Source organism: Passer montanus, unplaced genomic scaffold, assembly GCF_014805655.1.
Source record: "Passer montanus isolate IOZ18808 unplaced genomic scaffold, ASM1480565v1 scaffold80, whole genome shotgun sequence".
In the NCBI taxonomy this organism is placed as follows: Eukaryota; Metazoa; Chordata; class Aves; order Passeriformes; family Passeridae; genus Passer; species Passer montanus.
The window spans coordinates 846932-867060 of record NW_024373257.1 but is presented as its reverse complement, the minus strand read 5'-3'; the positions used below and the strand labels follow the sequence as shown (position 1 = coordinate 867060).

Below are 20129 nucleotides of genomic sequence, written 5' to 3'. Positions count from 1 at the left end.
TTTCCTTGGCTGAACATCAGCTACCTGTACTCCCTTCTTGCTGCTGCTTATGTCAGGTAATACCTGAACAGAAATGAAAGAATCGTGACTTGCCCTGGCTTTATGTTTGGAGGAAGCACCGCTTTTGGGATGCTGGGGATAGTGGTGGAACAGCACAAGATTTTCTCCTTTAGCACAGACTCGACAGCAGCCATGGAACCAGAAGAAACAGTCCCGCAGACAGGTTGCTTCAGTCTTTACATATACAATGATGCTTAAGTGAGTAATGTATTTATATATGTGTATTTATATTTGTACAAGCAGAAGACAAAACACACGAGACTTTCTACTGGAGATAAGTGTGCTCCCCCTGATGTTTTTTGGCCAGCAGGATTTTTAAAAAGAGCAGAAATTGAAAGGCCAATGAAAAAGCGTGGTTAATTAAATGTGAAAGGTGCTGTCCTTGTTTGGACTGTCTGTTAATGGTATGACAAGCCCTGGTAAAGAGCTTAGCTGGCCAGATTAAAATTAAAAATTGTGTCAGTCCATCTGCTAGCTCCAAGGAGTCTACTTCAATCACCTTTTCTTGTTTCTTCACTAAAGCAGAATACTGTCTTTGAAAAGAGCAGAGCCAGGATGTATTGGTTGACTTTTTTTACCTAATGCTTTCTCCAAAGATAATGATATGTGACGTCAAGACATTTTCAAGAAGTGCAATGCTCTTGGTTGGTTCAAGGCTACGGTAAAGACAACAGCTCTTTTGCTAAAAGGGATTTGGATTATTTTGCTTTTATATATTTTTTTAATTATACAAATAAGTATGTTTGGCTTCATGTGGAAAATCTTTCTTTGCCTTCCGGGAATGATTAACACAGATCTTCAAATAGTTGCAGGTAATGCAGACATCTTTCTTATGTTCGTGTTTACAAATTTAGGTATGGCAGTGTATAGTATTTCTAATTCTATTTTCTACTTCTCTGATTTAATTGTAACAAAGGGGGCTAATACAGAGGAATGTTTGGTCAAATCTGTGCTGTGATAGCAGTGTAAATAAGACTGATTTCCAGGTAGTATAACTGCACATTTGTCTTGCTTTGAGCGTAGAAGTAGGTATAGGGGGCAATTGTTTTCAACTTTGAGATGTTAAATGCTGGTAATTTTTTCATTTTTTGTTTTCCTTTATTACTTTTATATTAAATATTAAAAAGTAAGGTTCTGTTTTCTGCATATGGGCACTGAACATGTGTCAGTTTGGGTAAAGATTGGGGGTTTGCCTTAGAGATCTTTTTTGATGTTCTTTCTGCCATCTGGTGATCTTCCGCAACAGAGCTGATTATTAATGTACCATCAAAATAATAATGCCTTTCATCTTTCAGTCATAAAAGTCAAAGGTCGACTGACTATGAAGCTGTAGAATAAACCTATAATCTATTGGATGACAAATGCCATAGAATTATTCCTATTCTTTCTCTAATAAATGATTGGTTGTAATTGTTTTTCAGGCATGTTTTCCAGGAAAAAAGTGAAAGAAGTTGAGTTTAATAATTTCAGATCAACTGGCTTTAAAGGGTGGAAAATTAGACTGTCAGACTAAATCTCAATATACATGTTCTTACCTCAGCTGTTTCCTCAAGTTTCCTCTGGAATGATGCGGAACAACTAACATAAAAGGGAATTAAAAACATAAAACACACCAAAAAAAAAAAAAACCCTGACCCAAAACAAACAAAAAAACCCCCAGCACTGAAAAACCCCTAACATGAAGCTGATGAGGCCTTTTATTCCTTTTTTCTCTCCCCTGCTCTAGTAGAGTAGAGACCTGTCTCTGCTGATGAAGTTTGTGTCAATTCAAGCAGCTTTCTTTTTGCAAGGTATACAAATCTGTTATGGAAAAAAAATATGGAGGAGGATTATTTCTTAGTTTGTTTTTTTTTTACTATTCTGAAAAGTCCTGAAAGCTTCCAAATACATGTTTGTTCGCAAATATAGTCCCATTGGCTTAAGCCTAACGGCAGATGGAAAGTTAAACACAAGGTGTTAGAATTCAAAAGGTTAGAGCCTCTACTATGTTACCATTTGATGGGGTATTGTAAAGAGCTTAAGATTGTTTATAACATCACAGTCAGAGACAGGTTCTGTTAACAGAAAAAAAGCACAGCAATCTCCTTCAGAGACCACAGAAATGGCATGAAGATAGTGATGAGTGCATCATTATCTCATCTGAGGAATTTGTGTGGTTTTAATTTCACAGCAGAAGCTTATACAGCTGCAGGAGGAGGACAGGCTAAAGATGTTTCACCAGCCCCTCAGCTCAGTGACTGGCAGTTGGCAAACCCTTCTCTGCCTCCTGGCTTGGAAAAGCCTGAAGGCACCATGGACGCTGAGCAGTTCCACAGGCATTTGCAGTTACGAAGGAAGAGGTCCACTCTGTTTCCCAGTGGAGTTAAGATCTGCCCTGATGAATCTGTTGAGCAGGCTATTGCCAACCATCTGAAGTATTTCAGGCTCAGAGGTAAGTACATCTCATGGGTAACTGATAAAGAACATTCACTTATTAAACAATAGTTCAAGCTTTTAGACGTACCAGGCCATAGGAAATACATTATTACTGGTGAAACTTACTTTTCTGTGATAATCTTGCTTATGAGAGCTGTTCTGGGTTAAAACCCTACCACTATCTGTCTACACTCAAATATCATAAGAACACTTGCTCCCTGAAACTGCATTGTTTACTAAAAGAATCCTTTTTCAGAACAATTTGAATGCTAAGAAAAATAGGTGCTACATACAGAGTAGCTAACTAACAGTGTTTGTTTGGTTTATTTAGTGTTCTTAAGGTGCCAGCAGAATTCATTGAGGGGGCCAATCAGAAAATTTAAGTCTGAGACACTGTCACTTCAGCCATGTGACTTTTAGCTATGGCTGGTTGTAGAAAATGTGCAATCTCTGTGTGTCAGTCTGTAGTACAATAGACAAGCAACCTTTCTTTTAACATATGGAAATTGGTGTGGCACAGCTTTCCCTGCAGAGCAGCCATATTCCCCTTAACATCTTCTTTCCCTTGATGAAATATTACAGTAACGTGATGTATTTCAAACCCTTCTGTCTGACTGCATTGGAATGGGGCATCACAGTCATGCAGCACTTTCTGCTCTTTGTGTTATAGCATTCAAACAATTTGGAGTTATCTTAATGTGTCTGTACAGAACTGGCAAAATGACAGAGCTGCTGTCAGAGTAGAAGGAAGGGTGTTCAGAGACTCATGTTTGATGAGATTTGATGCCTATAGAAAAGCTCTCACTGGTGACAGTTTATTTACTTAGACAAGTGAAAAACACTGACAGCCATGAGTTGCTAAGTGTGTGCATAAAAATAAACATGAACAATGTATTTGGATATCAAAGTGGAATTATATGGAGTTTTACAGCCTCATTCAAATATGAATTGTGCCCAGCTTGCAAGGGATGTTGACACAGATGATGATGCTGATGGTTTGACAGGTTTTGCCAGTTTCTTATTTCCACCCAGGAGGATTCAACTGTTCTTTGTTTGTTCCAAACGATCCATACATACCATGGGCTTTAACTGTAGTCACCTCTCAATTATCTGTGGTAGGGGTACATTAGGACAATACCTACTAAGCAAAGGTGTGAGTGATAGTAAGGAAGAAAGAAATCTGTAAATTAGGTTGAAAAAGTATATTTAGGTCTTAATAATCCTAGGCTGAAACAAAAATCCACCAAGTCCATCTGTTTCCTTACTAGATTTAACAGCTTTCACAGTCAACAAGGTTTTCTTGAGCAGAGAGGCTGTGATTACTGTTAGTGCTTTTAAAATTTTAACAAAAGTTAAAATTTTTGAAAAAGGTCTCTGAAAATAGTAGTGGTGACTAATTAGCAGCAAGTCACACAAGGTCTGGTTCAAGCAACTTGTCATTCCTTCTGTTAACAGCAACTGCTGCCCCAGGAGTGTTGGGTGGTGTGTAATGATGTCCTGAGTCTCATGACCTGAAGTCATGAGAGTTCATGTGCTGTGTATTGGGTTTGTGTGGCAAAATTTTGGTAGCAGGGGGCTACAAGGGTGGCTTCTCTGAGAAGCTGCCAGAAGCTTCCTCTGTACCAACAGAACCAAGGACAACCAGCTCTGCTAGTCAAGGCCAATCCCATCAGCAACAGTGGTAGCACCTCTAGGGTAAAATACTTGAGAAGGAAAAAGTTGCACAGCAGCAATTGCAGTTGAAAGAGAAGAGTGAAAACATAAGAGAGAAACAGCCTTGCAGACACCAAAGTGAGTGAAGGAGGAGGTGCTGCACGTGCCAGAGCAGGGCTCCCTGCAGCCCGTGGTGCAGACCACAGCGGTCAGTGGAACTGCAGAGATCCACTTCCACCCTATGCCAGAGCAGGTGGATGCCCATAGGAATGCCCGTAGGAGGCTGGAACCCCATGGGAAACCCACACTGGAGCAGGCATTTGGCAGGACCTGTGGCCCCATAGAGAGGGAGTCCACAGTGGAGCAGGTTGGCTGGCAGGATATGTGACCCCATGGGATTCTGTTCCTGAAGGATTGCACCCCATGGAAGGAACCCCCACTGGAGCAGCCCGTGAAGAACTGCAGCCTGTGCACCCCATGGAAGGAACCCCCACTGGAGCAGCCCGTGAAGAACTGCAGCCAGTATCAGAAAGGACTGATATTGGAGAAGTTAGGAAAGAACTGTTTCCCATGGGAGAGGCCTCACCTGGAGCAGGGGAAGAGTGTGAGGAGTCCTCTCCCTGAGGGGGAAGTAGCGGCAGAGACTGCAGTGATGAACTGACCACAGCCCCACTCCCCCATTCCCCAGCACCACAGGTGAGGAGTTAGAGAAAACCAGGAGCGAAGTTAAGCCTGGGAAGAAGAGAGGGGTGAGGGGAAGGTGTTTTATGATTTGATTTCATTTCTCATTGTCCTGCTGAGATTTGATTGGTAATAAATTCAAGGAATACCCCAAGCTGAGCCTGTCTTGACAGAATCTAGTGAGTGATCTCTTGCTGTCCTTATCTCAACCCATGAGCCTCTTGTCCAGCTGAAGAGTGGAGTGATAAAGCAGGTTTGATGGACACCTAGTGTCTGAATTCAGTGCTGCTGAATTATGTGCAAAGTTTTTAGTAGCCATCCAGATACCAATAATTTACTGTCAACAAAATAATCCTAGGAAAAATGTGGTCACTGTTTAACACTCAGGGACCAGCTACTATGAGCCACCAGGAAAACTGACCCCAGAAGGGAATAAATATAAATGTACACAGAATCTGCTGATTTTTCAATTTCAGTATGTATTTTTAGATTTATTTTTTTTTTTTCTGCATGTGTTGAAGTAAGAAAAGACTTCAATATCAATATATACTTTCTATGGAAAGGATGGTTCTAATACAGTCTATTCTTTCCTTGGTTTTGCTGTTCTGCCAGCAGTAACATGCCACTACACTGGAAGGAAAGGCAGATTGTATTGTGATGTAAGAGGTTGTTAGGAAATAAGAAAAGGTTTGCATGTGCTGATTATCCAGATTGTTTATTCTATCTGTATCTACCTTAGAAGGAAACAGGTGAGAATATAATTATCTGTAGCTCCTATAGCTTTATTTACTTTTGCTAGCTGGCAAAAGCCTCTCTAAGTGTCAGAGACTGACAGATGAAAATTTCTGTCTTGGGCTTTAAGGAAGTGCTTTTGTAGTATTGCTGTAGGCTTAACAGTGTAAAGCCTTTTTTTTTTCTCTTTTTTTTTTTTTTGGCTACAACATCTAGATTTTTTGAGCCTTAAAAAGATAGAAGATGAAAAATATGACAAATACATAATAAACCATTACAAATTTTTGAAGTGCAACAAAATACAGGGACGTGGAGAAAAATCAGTGTTTTATAAAACAGCAGTATCACCCTTCAAGATATGAAAGTCTAATTAATGGTATGATTATTGGTGGTCATTTTATTACTGTGGTATTCACAAAGAGCAGCTTGGAACAGGGTGGGTTGTACTTGCTTTTCTACACCTGTAGTCTACAAGACAAATTTCTGAAGTGCTGCTTTATTCCTACAATCAGAACAGAGTTTTGCAGTAGCAGATGATGTTATTTTCACTCTTTTGAGACGAATCCTGGATTATGATTGTCTCTGTACTGCCCTGTCTCTGTATCTCTTGTAGCTGTGTATGGAGGTTGCTGCTATTGGCTGATTTTGTATTTAATTTTTTGGAATTTTGGGATGGAAATCAGTCATAAATATTTTACAGACTGGGTACTGTAGGCCTATAGATTCGGTTTTAGAGTGTTTTTGACTGATTTCCTTTTAAATGGTGTAACGTTATGGTTGCTGATGGAAGAGTCATGTAAATGGTGGTTGGTTCAGTTCTTTGCTAGACTGTTGTGACAAACACAAAGTGCGTCCAATGGCAGCTGGAGATTGTACAAAAAAAATGTTGTGGAAATCTAATAGTGGGATTACAGACAGTGAGTGTCTGGTATGATGCTCTTTACTGCTGATAGGGAAATTGTAGCCTGAGCAATAGGTAAATAAAATTTATTATGGGAAAAACAGCCACACCCACTCAGATCAAGTCTTTTGTGACCAGTCACCTTATGTGAACAATTCAGTGAATCTGTCCATTCTCTATTGGGTAAGTTGTTGGGAGAGGATTTTAGTAGACTTAGAAGTTGAATTAGCATGTAAAACAGAAACAATATAAGGATTAAAGATGGGTAAGCAGTACAAGCCATGCTATCTCATGCCTCTTAATTGGGCTGCTGGATTTTGTCACCACGGCTCAGGGTAATATGCTTCTTTGCCACCTCTGAGATGTAATTACTGTGGTGGCTACCTTTCCTAAATTCTCTTTACAATTTTTCCCTACTTTGACCCTCTGTCTTAAACTATTCAGCGTATGTTGTGAGCACATTTTTTTTATTTTTTTGTGAGCACTGATCTTTTCACATGAGTGGATCAGATAGTCTCTCTGCCAGAAATGTTCTTGTCAGCCAGAATTCAGATAAAGCCAAAGATCTAAGGATAGCTTTTAAAGATACTGACCAAAAAGGAAATAGATGATATTGCAGTGAGCCATAGCTGATGAGACACATGGACATTTTTAAACTTTGGAAAGAATTCCTGTTTCTCAGGAATCAAATTCTATGCATGAATGTAATTCCTAGATTGGGCATAGCACTATGCCTGCTCCTTTCCCCCTAAACAGATTTTAAGATTCCTTAAAATCTGTTTACCAAAGGATTAGAAATAATGGTGTTACTTTCTGCACATGAACATAGTCATGAATAAAGTTTCAATTTGAAACTAAAGTCATAATGTTACAAGTTATTCAGATCTTGCTACTAATAATGAAAGGAAAGAGCCAAAAGTCATGAAAAGTACCTGGCTAAAATCCATACATTAAATAAAGAATCTATCTGAGTAAGCCTTTTTTCCCTGTTTCCCCTGCATCCCGGGCCCATATTACATATACCTCATACTCCTGCAATGAATTTCTGAAGTTTGTTTGTAGAAGGTCTGTCTCCTCTACATTTGAATTTTGAGATACCAGCACATGCTTCTAAGACACTTGACTTTTTCCATGGAGGGCACTCGTTAGTTTTTACTGAAATATTATTGGTGAGAATAATTTAGGTGCTAGAGTTTAGTATGTGAATGTTCAAATCTAAACTCTTTCAGGTGAGCTAATTCACATTCAAGTCTTTTCTCAATTAAACCCCTCGTTTGTTTTGTATATTTTTTAAGGGTTGCTGTGTTACAGGCCGTACACAGCAGCAAATAGATGAGTGATTTCTCTGCATGTGTGTATTAATTTGTTTAACAAATGCTAACAAAGCCTTTGCAGCAATGACCTCTTAGGAGGTGTGTGTCCCTGTGACTGTGGTCTTCATCAAACCCCTCTGCAATTAAGCTGTTCAGTTGTGCAGAAATTGTTAGGGAGGACGAGGAGTTGGTCTCACGTTGCCTCAAAATAGAATATTCAGCCTGATTCAGTGCTCCTAGCTACCACAGACGATCCAACTCTTAAGAAGCACTAATGAGATTTAATTGGGATTAAGTTCCAGCACTGCCCACTTACACAAATGGCCAGAAAGCCACCCTACCCCCTACAGGGTGCTCAGTGCTGTCATGTGGTGCCCCTTCTGTTAACCTCAGAAATCCCTGAGCACAGACTGAGTGTAATAGGCTAATTGTCTCTGGTTGGAGAGATAAATGCATCCCCAGTGGTACAGTTTGAGCCACAAGGATGCTGTATCCTACGCAGGTGCATGAGGGGTAGCCAGACTGGAGAATTTCAGAGCAAGAGAAAGATCATCTAAACACATCATAGATCTTAGCTGGAGGTTTTGAAAAGAATGACGATGGGAAAGGAAGCTTCAAATAAACTTTTTTTCACTCATTTCTCTATATTAGTAGGACTGCAAAGAGCTTATGTCTGCCTATGAGTAATATTTTGGGTTGAAACATAATTATCTTAAGTTTTTCAGGATATTTACTGTTTTGAGTATTACTTGAGCATAGACACTGCATTTGAAGTAGATAAGCTCCCAAGGGCTGGGCTTTTCTGGTTTTGAAGCAGATATGCTGATAGACAGTTTCCATTGGAATTGTTTTATGATAGGTCTGGCTTTCTGAAGCATCCTTTGAAACCCAATGTGGCCTTTAAAGGTTAAGATATTTCTTACTTCAAGTGTCTGTGACACTTGGCTCAGTAGAAGCTTGAACAAGGGCATGGACCAAATGTGCCCATCTTTTAATTTTTTTCCTAGCCTTTCTTTCACATTGAAGATGATTATCTCAATGATGAGTTAAGTGACTTCTAACTTGTGAGGCCTGGAGTACGTGGAAAATGTAGTATATGCATGCAAAATATACTTTGGAGACAAACTGCAACCAAGCCATGTGATTTGCATTCTTGGTTTGAATTCTGGTTTATTGTGCCAGTCAGTTACATGACTTCAGCATAACTATTCCTTTTTCTGTAGCCAACTGGACCTGATCACAGCTCTTGTAGCAGGGAGCTTCTCTTCTCATGAGCCTTCATTCTTTTTTTAACATTTGAATTCTTTGGAGGAAAATTGCAAGGTAGCTGAGTGATCAACTAACTTAAAAATAGAAGTTATTTATTACTGCAGCCATGGAATGAAGGAAACAATTTTCCAGGTGAGCTTACCTTCCCACTCACGTGTAGATCCAAGAGTCTTAGCTCACTGCCTTAAAAGATTGATCTCGATTTTATTATGCTTTTAATCAGTATTGTTTGCTGGGGATTAGAGGCCTCACCACAAATCCTGTCTCCTCCAGGGCCTGGTGTGGCTGATGCTGTCCCACATATCTGTGCCCTTGTAGCAGGCCAGTGAAAGTTTGGTGTGAGATCCAGGCATGAAGAGCAGCTCTTCACACATGGCCCGAGGGCTGAGCTGCCCTTCAGGTGGCAGTGGCAGTGCTGCTGGGTCTGCTCAGCAGCTCTTCCTCATGCTGGCAGGACTGTCTGCTTTGTTGTTTTTTAAGAATTTTGTAGCTAGTCTTCGAAAATGAAATCCTGGAAAGATCATAATGCAAAGCCTGCCCAGCAGCTTCAATAGTAACTCTGAATAATTTGGCTCATGGCAGTTTATTATAAGCTCTCATGCAGCAATTCTTTTTCCCATTCTCTGTCTCCTTTAAAAGCTTTGTATTTAAAACTCAGAGTAGCATTTCCAGGTGAAAAGCTCGGTGGTCAACTTTTTGGTCTCCCTACCTCTCATTTTGTTTCATTTTCTGTTTAGGTGTGAAGGAGTTGCTATTTTAAATCTTAGTCAAAAGTTGTTTCATTTATTGTCAGCATATCTAGGTAATGTGTTTGACACAGACACTGGCAAGTTTCTGGAAGGACAGAAAGAAAAGACAATGAATTATTTTAAAAAGTAAGTTATAGTTATTACTTGAAGCTTCCAGCCAAGTCCTGTTTCACTTTGGTTTTGTGCCTCCAGCTTTTGTCTACAGTCTCAGAATGCTTAAAATCTAGTTAATGAAAAACCTCTCTCACCCATTACAGGGTGGGCTCCACCTTCAAGATAGAAGAAAGTCAATCACACTTTTTAGCCAACTTAAATGCACTGTGAGGGTAGTGTCTTTTCAGTTCCCTGGGTGGCCTTTCAAGATGAGAATTGGCTCCTTTTATGACATTCCTGAAGGAGAGGTGGAAGATAGAACTGTGCTTGTCTCTGTCTTTAGATGTGTGTGATTTGAACCACACTGAATAAATTGTGTTGTTCTCTCTCTGTGTGTGAAATGGCAACTCTCTTCTAACTGTAAAACAATGAAGATTTATGAGAAAGAAAGAAAACAGCTTTGTGTCAGTCTTCCTTAGCCAGTCCATTAATTTACTCTTGAGCACCCTATAGGTAAGCACATCTGAGGATGGTTCTTATGTTGAGCCCTTACAGCCTGAGTTTGTTTTCCTGAACACAGCTAACAGAGGTGTTCAAATGGCAGTTGTGGTAGATGTTTGACTGGAGCTTTTAATCCCTCTCTGTGTGTCAGAACTAACACACTCTGACTGTGTGGATGGAGGAGAATACAGAAGCAATTTGCACTATGCTGTCCAACTTGTTGCTCACTTCAGTGGAAGCAGCTAGATAGGAGAGGCTAGAGAGGAAAAAATGTGACTCCTTATCCCCATCTCGTCTCCTCCTTTTGTAGAATACATGGCTGTGTTGAGAGCTTAGGTCTAATTAATGGGCTTGGAGCCCACAGATGGCACAAAGCCTTTGCTACTGAAATTCAGTGGGGTGTCTAATTCCAAACGAAAGGACACTCAGAAAATCCTTAATCTATTGGGAGCCGATTGGAACAACTGTTTATATGGGAGCAGCTTGTATTCAGGCAAGACACTGTCTCATCACATTTATTTTAAACTTGTTTAAGAGCATTAAGGAAAATTATCTTCAATTACTTGCAACCGCAAAGCAAGTCCTTTGCCTGCTGGTGCTTGAAAACTCTAGGATTAGACAGTGTCCCTGCAATGTATTTGCAAGCCACTGCTGTGGCTTCAGTTGTTACTGAGAGTCTGCTTAGGATTTACCCCAACCACAGGGAGTAATCTCATTGCAGGATTGTTGCTCCACAATGTGGCACCTGGAGTGAAAAGTATGTAGGATACAAGAACCACCAAAAGAAACGTGAGCCAGGGATATTCCTTAGTGAAGGCTTTTGGGTTTGAAATTAGACTTCAGTCTTTTCCTGGATGCCTAGCTCTTACAAGTGGGATGATAGAGAGAATATTTCAGATGTTACTCTACTTCAGGAAGCTTATTAGTACTCCAGCAGGAACCAGAAATCCCAGAGCAGGATTGTGGCTCCATTGCCTGAGGTTTGTGCAGAGGTCAGACGGAAATGTGGTCTCTGCCTCAAAGTGTTTGGAAGTGAAACTCGAGGGGGAAATGTGCGATGGTGCATGGATGTTTGTCATTTTGCCTATTTGTTTCTGATTAATAGAGATGCATACACTGATTGGAAACATGGACAATACTTTCCGAATTAGTGTGTTTTACAGATAAAGTTAACTGCCTAGATGCTGAAGGGGTGCTAGAACAGCAATACTACTGACAGTTAATAATGCAGAGTTTGGGGATTTTATTGTTCTCTGGTCATGCATACCACATGAGCTACAATGCTAATCTCCATGTCATAAACCTGGGAGTGTGGCATGGAAATGAGAAATGTGTTTGTATCTGTAGAGTTCCACAACAGAGAAATGATCTCAACTGCTCTGATAAAAATTCAGGGTGAAGAAAAAGACTTTTTCTGCATGGTTCTATCCAGTGTGACAGAGTCAGCTCAGCTTTAAGGGTGGTGCTGCATAGGAAACAGTTCCTTAAGGTTGTTATTTGTAAAGCCTTTGCATTTAAGAAAAATGTCCATCTCTTGGTTGAATAAAATGTTTCCATATGTGATCTATGTGTTAAGTTTTACATACACATGTAAACATGTATGTAAACATGTATGTTTACACATTTAAACAACTTTGGAATTTGGAAAACAAAGCATAGAGAAGAAATAACAGTAAGGTACTGGGTTTGGCAGTCCAGAGCTAACTTTAAAGCTGATTGAAGAAAATGGCTTTCAAGTGATAGACTTAGTCTCCTGTAAGGGCTTGCTTGTGATGTCAGGACTTTCCCAGAATGTAAAGCATTTCTCTGCTGAATTGTGTGTCTAAGTAGTGAAATCAGATTAAGGCCAAAAAGCAGGTTTGTCTGCTATTCCTCCAGGATGGCATTTGGTATGAATGATTTTGAGAGTTCACCTTTTAATGTTGCTCTTTTCCAGGATGCAAAGAAAAACCTCTAAGTCTTTCTCTCTTTGAGTTATCCTGGGTCACAGAGTTGTTCTTGCTTGAAGTTGTTCAGCAGTTGTTCAGCATCCTGTGACCAACTGCTCTGACTGGCAAAAAGAGCATGTGCAAGGCTGGGAGGTTAAAATAGGCAGTGTAGCATATGATGTTAGACCTTAGTGCTCAGGCTGACTCTTCAGAGCTGTCCAGTTTTTTTTCAGTGAACATATACAGTACTGTTAGAGATTGACTTATTAAGTAACTTATTCTTTTGTAATCATCCTGCCTTGTTTTTTGAATTATAAATGCAGTTTTAATTTCTGAAACGTGTTTAAATTCTGTGTAAAGGTAAATCTGAAGGAATTGTTACTGACTGAGCTTACTAGACTTTGATCAGTGCCACCCTCTTTCTTACAAATTAAGCTCCACCTCTACTTCCAGTGTCCTATGAGGACATTTGCCATAGTACTTTGGTTTTCTAGGTTTTCTAAAAATTCAGTTCATTGATCAAATGGCAGTTTCATTCAGTGGAAATACTGTTTTGCAGGGAGAGAGGTAATATGGGTGTGGAAGATCCACCACATCTTCATTCCAGTGCTTTCCTCAATTACACGTAGATGTCAGGTTGCTGTTTTCCATGTCCTGAAAAGCTTACAACACTAGGTCAATAATAGCCTGGCCATTTGTGCCACAGAAGCACTCCTGTTGTACTAACACCAGACCTTTCTTGTGCCTTCAGTGTGCCAGGAAACAGTCTGGGAGGTCTTCAAGACGTTCTGGGACAGACTGCCGGAGCGTGAAGAATACAACACCTGGATGAGCCTGTGTGAGGAGGGCACGATGAGCATCTTTGAAATGGGCACCAACTTCAGTCAGTCTGAGGAGCACCGGAGCCTGATTGTGAAGGTGGGTGCAGCGGCTGCTTGGAGTGTTCTCATGGGCAAGGGCATCGTGTCCCACTGCAACCTGCACCTTTGGCACTGCGTTTGGCAGTGATGGACAGAGCCCTCAGAACAGACAGGCGTGGGTATTCCAGCTCTGGGATCTGTAGCTCTGAGATCAGTTCCAAAACAAAGTTGTGGGTGATCCAATGCAGAGGAAAGCAGCTATGATGAAGAGATGTTGTCGTCAGCAGAGGTGTTCCTGTGAAGTATATAGTGTTTAGACCCACAACGTGAGCCAGGCTGTGGTGCCTTTTCCCCTGGGGTGTGCAGCAGCCTCCCTGCTCTGTGCTGCACACTGAGGTGCCTTCAGCACAAATGGCACTTGGGAGCAGGAATTTCCAAGCTGTAGTTCTACCAAGCCCTACGGCATAGTTGCCTGTTGGATGTTCTACAGGTCTGTGATGTCTGTGCACTGCTGCCTGACAGAAATGAGTGTAGTTATAAACTTTGGTAATAACTTTAAGTAACTTGCCACGGGAAACTGCAGGTTAAAATCAGTGTACAAAAAGTGTAAAACAAGCCAATAAAAATACAGAATATCTTGGTATATTTTCTGTTGATTCAAGTTTATTTTAGCTTAAAGAAAGTAAAAGAAATATTAAGTCAAACAAAAAAAGCCTGTCTCAAATGAAATACAAAGACACAGTTTCAGTAGTTTGTGAATTTTAAAATAGAGTGCTTAATTTTGTATTCATGTAAGATACAGTAGATATCTTATTTTCTCTGGATAAAAGGTTCTTAAAATGTGTGGTGGCTTATGTATCTTCTTTAAGATTACTTTTGCAAGCCAATGGACGAATAGTTTTATGGAACTTGTAAGTCTGAAATGTGTAACTCCATAGAAACTGTAAGTTCTGTCAGTGTGGATGCACTGATTTTTTTCCCCTCCTGCTTTTTTATTGGACTTCTATGCTAGGAATCTGCACTAAGGAAGGTGAATATGTAAACTATTGTAGATAATGGAGAGAAGGTTTTTTCCTGAGCCTGCATGTTAGTCTTCCTAGGAGGTGCTAGACAAAGTTTGCTTCTGTGAAGTCTGATGATGCTGTTGCCCTTACAAGTCTTCGCAAAAAATAGAGAGAAATAAAATTAATGTGATTTTTTTTTCTATGCACACAGTTCATGTAACTGTTTTGTGTTCAATTTTCACAAGTAAGATGATCTATAGTGGGAGTTTAAAAGAAATCAAAATGACTCTTGCAAACAATATGATGCATCTAAGTTCCCACTGCTGCTCTCCCCTTTTGGGTATGGCTCTACAGCATTTCAGTGGAGTCAGATAAAGTGCTCTGGATTTGATATTTTCAGAAGGTTTATATTTAATTAGGTTTCCTTTCTCCTGTAGATGGACATATTCCCTTCAGCAATGCCATATTCAGGAAAATATTCTGTTCATTCTTCTATTTTCTTTCAGCACAGGTGGTAAAAGGTGATGGTTTTTGGGCTGATTTGATGGCAGACAAGTCTGTGATAAGAGGGACCAAATGCTGTCACCTCTTTGCTCCACAAAATGTCACAAAATCAGTCAAGTGACTTTTTTGGAATAAGAAGCTGAACTCAATTTGACTTTGAACCGAAGACTGAAGGCAAGAGCACCCTCTCCCCCAACCAGTCACTGTAAAAAGATACAGTGGTATTTTTAAATGCATGGGTCAGAAAGTGAATTTAATTGCTAGCTCTAGTACTGACTCACCTTTCTCATATGTGCTTGTGCACGAAATTCTTGTCAGTGTGTGAAACCTTTTTAAAGCAGCTGTGAGAATGTAAAGTCCAAACAGATGCAGGGGATACATCTCTGCTTTTAAGAACATCCTTCTTCCTGCTAGATGCTTGCCCCAGTCTAATGTGGGGCTCAGCCTGTGGCACCAAACACACTTTCTGAAGCCCTGTGTTCCAACTCCCTTGTTCTTTCCACTCTCACCAGCTAAGAAGACCATGTTGTATGGTCAAGCCTTTCCATTACGAGTGGGATTTTGTTTCCCTCTCATTACAGAATGTTCATTCATTTGGTCATGATCAGCTGTTGCTATTTTTTTCCTATTCCTTAGATTTGATCTCTAAAGCATGGAGCCCTTGTCACCAAAGGGCTGCTGTCATTTCACTGCACAGGACTCTGTAGTGGGCAGGTGTGGTCCATGTGAAAGGGCCACACTGCTGCTTCAAAGGAAGATTGGCTTCTGCAGTGGTTTTTTTAGTTTGACCATTACAGTCCTCATTAAATACCACTTGTTTCTAATATTCCTCTGCTCTCCAATGTCTGCAAATCATCTGTGGTTAATTTCAAGAGTTTAGTTGAGAGCCTGCAGCTGACAAAATTCTGCTTTTCTTTTTGTATACATTGGCTTTTATGGTCACAGCATTGCTTGGCTGCTTCTTTTGTATGGGCATGTTGGCAGATTCTGGCAATATTATTTCAAAGTGTATTTTTGTATTACTTTTTGGTAGATTGCAACATGAAATTTAATTTTTAGAAATGCTGCATGTGCTGAATTTCCCCCCTCTCTCTCAAAAGAAGTTCAGTGTATCTGAAAATTAGGCAAATTAAATCTGTGGGGTTTGCATTTAATAATTCAGCAAAGTTATTGCTTTCATGATGCTTTTGTTGTAGTGTAGAGGGCCTGTTACCACCAGTGTAATTAAATGCCTTCTTATTAGCCTTCCTCCTTGGTTTTCTTTCTTATCCTTTCCTCTAATCCCCAGTAATCACTGTCAGGCTCCCACAGATGCTGGAATGTCTGTTCCATCCTTACTTAGTTCGTGTCGAGAAAAAATATCTTTCTCTCACTTTTAACAAACGTTCTTACTGGATATCACTTAAAGCTTAGACCAGCTTGTCTCATCTTTCATGCTTCTTTTTTTTGTCTTGGAGATGTGAGGTGTGCCTTTGTGGGTTACCCTGCAATATCTGTATATACATGCATGCTCTGTATGTGCTAATACAGAATATATCCCGAGTTTCTTTAAGGTCACCTGCCAGATTTTCAGAATGAGCAGGTGGACATAATCATGCCAAACATAAAAAATATTTTAAATATCTTTTTCTCCCCCTTGAATTTTCATTTTAATTTGTGTGATCATGTTAACAGAGAGTACCTTATTTAGAAAGAATACTATCCCAATTAATTTCTTTGGATATTAAGTAGATTTAAAAATTGTGAGATTGTTAACCCATCTTTTTTTTCAATTCCTGACTGAAATGCAAATGGAAGGTAATTGAGATCCATATGGTGGGGTTTTTTCCAGTATAAATCTTCATGTGAACCTTCCTTCCTATAAATTAACTTGGCTTGTGTTCCTTACTGTGTAGCTGTATTCAGTTCATAGAATATAACATTCATCCCATTCTATACCTTGGAATGTTTGGAATCTCAGTGTTGCCAAATTTGCCCTGACTCTGCCCTGTGATTGTGGCCATGTTCCCACTTGTGCTAGACAATTTTTGGAAAATCCATGTGAGGAGAAATGCAAGCAAAAGTAAACATTGTTTTCCCAAGAACAGTGGATGACTTGATATGAGATGGAAACACTGATGCCAAAGGAGCACAACCTGTGCTGTTCATAGAAGAATTCACAGCTGACATACAGGACTCCTTCCAGAGTCCATAGAAAAAAGCAGCTTAAAGCCTGATCCTGCAGGGCTTTCAGAGTAAAGTTTTGTCTGCATCCTACATTTCCAATGTGGGCATGTTACACATGTCATAATTTGAATTTCCCCTGACTTCAATCAAATTTCAGAAAATAAAGTTTTAAGGAGCTGCCGTTCCTTACAGGTCTGATGACAGTCTACAATGACAAGAGATGTTGAGAAAAGCTGTTATGAGAAATGAAGAATTAAAGGAACCCATGCAACTTAATTTGTTGAGCAGGTACTTAACCATACCTGCTGAGGGCTCCTGCACAACCCCATGTCTTTAACAAAGTATATCTGACAGTGTTGGGCAGTTGTTACCCCATGCAACAGGTCATAGCTCCTGTTGTCCTGTTGTTGGGACTACAGGTACTATGTTATGAATTCTTTTCAAAGGAAGCGGGTCTGTGAGGTTTTTTTTGGTTGCTGGTGAGAGGAAAATATGTGCTCTGCCCACTCTGGTGGGTCTGAGAGCCAAGAGTTAAGCTGAGATTTAGCATGGAGAGGAGTTTGTGGCAAAGCTTTCCCTGAGAATCAAAAGGCAGACAATTTTCCCAGGAATCCCCAAAACTGTGGTGGGAGGTGCTAGCATACCAAAAGACAACTTGAAAAGTTCCTGGGACAAGATACAAACCCTTCAGGGTGTTGACTCAGCAGTACTTTTGTGTAGTATTGACTTTCCATGAGCAGCTCTATCTTCTTCACAGAGTTTGCACCTCAAAGTGCACAGTGACAGATTAGGGTAAGAGGGGAGAAGACAACCCTGCCTGAGGATGCCTGAATGGGTGGCATAACAAAACACCTCCTTAGCGTGTTGAAATGGGTACTTAGCAATGTAAAATGAGTGATTTTGTCTCATTTTCTGAATTCTGAGAGTCATATTTGAAGGTGGGATGGAGCATCCCAATGATACAAATTACCTGTAACCGCTTACTCTCAGTGCTGCTATTGAATGCTTCACAGAGGCAGATTATTTTGTATTCCTCAGGTTCCTGTGGAAGATCTCTTCTGCTGTCTCTCCTCTTCCCCTGTTGGGTGACCTTCCTTGCTAACCATTGTCTTTTTCTGTTTAATTAAATTTTCTAACCACTCTTTCTAGTTCTTTATACTGCTTTCTTTGCACAGAGCACCTCCTTTAATTTTGTCTATATCTGGAAAAAAGCAGATCATATCTGCTCTTTCACATCCCCCATCCCCTTCTATGCATGCAAAAAAAAAAAAAATCAGTTGCCCTCCATCTGTTCAGCCATAGTCTCAGATTTCCTTTAGCTCTTTTCTTATCCATGCACTTACTGTTCTCTTATTGACTCATTTTTTGCATTTCAAGTTTTAGCCTCCTCTAGTTTAAAAAGAAAACCCTTTATCATATATATATATGTACCTAGCATTCATTTTAAGTTGCATGTAGTTGAAACAATATCTGTTCCACTAAGCTGCTCCCACTATTTCTCCTCTAACTTACTGTAAACAGTGTTTTTACCTAACCTGTCAGGGATGTTCCTCAGAGCACTGCTCCCTATTCTCCCTTTCTCTATAGCTTCAGTTCTGGACATTGTCCTCTGTTTCCTTGAGTCATTCCCAGTGCTGTGGTCTTGCCTTCATGACAGCGTGGCTCTGCCATGCACCGTGGTGGGGAATCAGGACAGGCAGATAGAGAATAATTTCTTGGTATGACTTCTCTGTTGTAAATGAGGTGTATTGGTGGGTTAAATCAAATATGTTTTGTACAGTACTACACAGATGGAATTAACTAATATGGGATTATTTCAGATCTCCTTGACATTTCCTTTGCCTTTTTCTCCTGCCTGGGATTACCCTGCCTGGATATTTTGTCTTCTGTGCATAACAGTAGTCTCAAGATCAGGCAAGAATGTCCTATATAATTGCTTTTGTGCAAGATCATGAGTTGACAGAAGCTCATATGGCTGGTACATATGATTTGCTGCATTGTTGTAGCCCGTGTTTAATGTATTTGTATTGATTCATTATAATTTTCATTATGTAAAATAACTGTTGTGGAAGGTGAGCACTAGAGGAACGGATGCAAAACTCAGCTTCCAGCATCAGGAGAATTGGTACAATAATATCAGAAAGGTCTCACTTCAAGAGAACTAATTTTGTACAAAGCCCCTGCCAGAGATAACTTCAGTGAATAAAAGCTCCCCTTTGGTGTGGCTGCTGCTGTTATGGAGAACTATTTATAGATCACTTCACGTATTGAAAGGGTGAAGAAATTAAATAATCTTTGCAGTCTGTGTGCAGTAGGTAAATTTCTAATTCCATCATAATGAAGGAACTGAGTCAGAGAGGTGAGGTGTTTTGGCAAAGGCTATTCTGTCTTAAATGATTAAACAAGCCAGTGTTAGAACTCTAGAGCCCTTGGGTTCTAATTAGGGGGAAAAGATGGTGTTTACCATGGAGTTCGAATATGTCATCACTTGCCCCCACCCCAGGCTGGAAAGCAAATTGAACAATCAAGAGAGAGGAAGACAGTCACACTACAGACTATTGCAACAGGGGGTGCTAGTTTACTATGAAATTATATGAGAATTAAGTAATTTGATGCCTTATTAAAAATGTGGATGTGGAGACTGTGTAGTGTTTCTCATTCTAGACTTTGGCCATTAAAATAATAATTTGATATTTCAGGTTTGGTTCTTATAAGTTCTCCTTATAATTTGTCAGATAGGTGACTTGGAAATAATAAGACATATTGGTTAAGTTCAGGGACCCAGACTCAGGGAACCTGAGAGCCACCAGCTCCTCAGACTGCCCTGCAACAGAGTTTTGGCCCAGGCACCCCTCACTGGGCTGTCCCTATTCCTTTCCCTAGGAAGTCAGGAAACTGACTGAGCTCTGGTCTCAGGGGCCTCTGAGGAGCAGTGAGTAAAGCTGCTGGGTACAGACCAGTACTAGGTACTGAAAAGATGTGTGAGACCTGTAATACCTGGGGCTGGTTTTAATAGCACCCACAAATCATCCTGACTGGCTGAGTGTGGAAGAACATCTCCTTGGCTAATGAAAAAACACTTTTTACTGAGCTACTGCTTACAGATAACTTTCCAAAACCTTGTAGAGAGGGAATCAATCTCTATCTTCCTTGTAGATGCCAGTGCAGTAGGGGTGAATATACAGACACTGTACAGATCAGCATAATGAGCCCTTAATAAAACTACCCAAAGTCCAACACAGCTGTAGTGGCCCCAGGTTAGCTTCCACTGTAGACTACCTGGTTTCTTTGTTTGTCGCT

General features: G+C 40.2%; 1 protein-coding gene across 1 annotated transcript in view; it reads left to right on the top strand.

Moving 5' to 3' along the window:
- The first annotated feature begins 799 nt into the window (after positions 1-799).
- The window catches only part of IMPG2 (interphotoreceptor matrix proteoglycan 2), a 51654-nt gene continuing 32324 nt past the window's right edge, over positions 800-20129 (top strand). Inside the window, exons 1-3 of the mRNA XM_039732843.1 lie at positions 800-872; positions 2231-2491; positions 13047-13213. Of these exons, the coding sequence (XP_039588777.1) occupies positions 800-872; positions 2231-2491; positions 13047-13213 (501 nt within the window). The remainder of the gene's footprint in view (positions 873-2230; positions 2492-13046; positions 13214-20129) is intronic.